This window comes from Papaver somniferum, chromosome 8 (assembly GCF_003573695.1).
Source record: "Papaver somniferum cultivar HN1 chromosome 8, ASM357369v1, whole genome shotgun sequence".
Lineage (NCBI taxonomy): Eukaryota > Viridiplantae > Streptophyta > Magnoliopsida > Ranunculales > Papaveraceae > Papaver > Papaver somniferum.
This window is the reverse complement of record NC_039365.1, coordinates 64,439,346-64,440,493: the sequence shown is the minus strand read 5'-3', so window position 1 is coordinate 64,440,493 and position 1,148 is coordinate 64,439,346. Positions and strand designations below refer to the sequence as shown.

General features: G+C 33.4%; 1 protein-coding gene across 1 annotated transcript; it reads left to right on the top strand.

The window, feature by feature from the left end:
• The first annotated feature begins 338 nt into the window (after positions 1-338).
• Positions 339-932, top strand: LOC113305628. The gene has a single exon (XM_026554642.1). It carries the CDS (start codon positions 339-341, stop codon positions 930-932), a length of 594 nt encoding a protein of 197 aa, XP_026410427.1.
• The last annotated feature ends 216 nt before the right edge of the window (positions 933-1,148 follow it).

The following is a 1,148-nucleotide window of genomic DNA, read 5'->3' as shown; positions in this document are numbered from 1 at the left end:
AGGATCGGGCGACCAACTCGGCGAAAAATTCTTCGTTTCTCGATCTCTGAAGCTCTTTAATTCAGGCGGTGATTCTTCGTTCTTCTTTGTTTTCTGAATCTTCATGATTAGTAAGATTAATTAAGTGGTTTCCAATGGATTCTGGTCCTAAAACAACTTCAATTAATGAATTTAATGGAGATAAATTAGGCTTTTCATTTGGAAAAAAAAGTTCCATCAATAAATTTACCAGATGATTTATTTGAAGAAGCATTAAATCTGTGGAAGTTTTCTTTGATTGGTCGGCTAAATTTACAGAATATTAAGTTCATAGATGCAACTATAATTCTGAGGCAACAATGGAAATTAGTTTGAGAGTGCAAGCTTATTCCATTAGGAAAAGATTTTTTCACCATAAACTAGATAATGAAATTGATCGAAACTACATCAAAGCAGGAGAATTGGAAGTGAATTATCAAGTTCTCAGATTAAGAAATTGGGTATCTAATTTTCGTCCTGCTAATGTTAGAACATCTAAATCTCAAGTGTGGATTCGTTTTCCTGGTTTGGGTCTTGAATTCTGGAAGGAGAAAATATTATTTGAAATCTGTAAGGAGATAGGCACTCCAATCAAGATAGATGCAGCTATTGCAAAATGTGAGGTTGGGTATTATGCTAATGTTTTGGTTGAGTTAGATTTTTCTCAACCAATTCCTAGTAAGATTTGGATTAACACAAAATTTGGAGGTTTCTTTCAAGATGTCCTCATTCATGAATGTCCAAAATTCTGTTCCACTTGCAAAATAGTAGGGCATCTTGTTACTGAATGTTATGTGGAAAGAAATAAAAACAAAACCCCTGCTACTAATGTCAATGCTCATAAGCCATCTTCTCAAGGTACTAAATCATCTTCACAGGGTACTAATTCTCAAGGTACTAAATCATCTCCATAGGGTACTAATTCAGTTAATGCTATTCCTTTTGATATATGTGATCCTAATGCTAGAGAAGAAGAAGATTCTGTGGTAAAGTCAATTGATGCAAATAATATTTTAACTCCACATATGGAAAATATATCCATCAACTCTAGAAGATTTGAGTCTATTTCCAATGAACAATCTGAATCCATAGAAGAATCTGTTATTATGGAGGTGTCAAAATTATGGAAG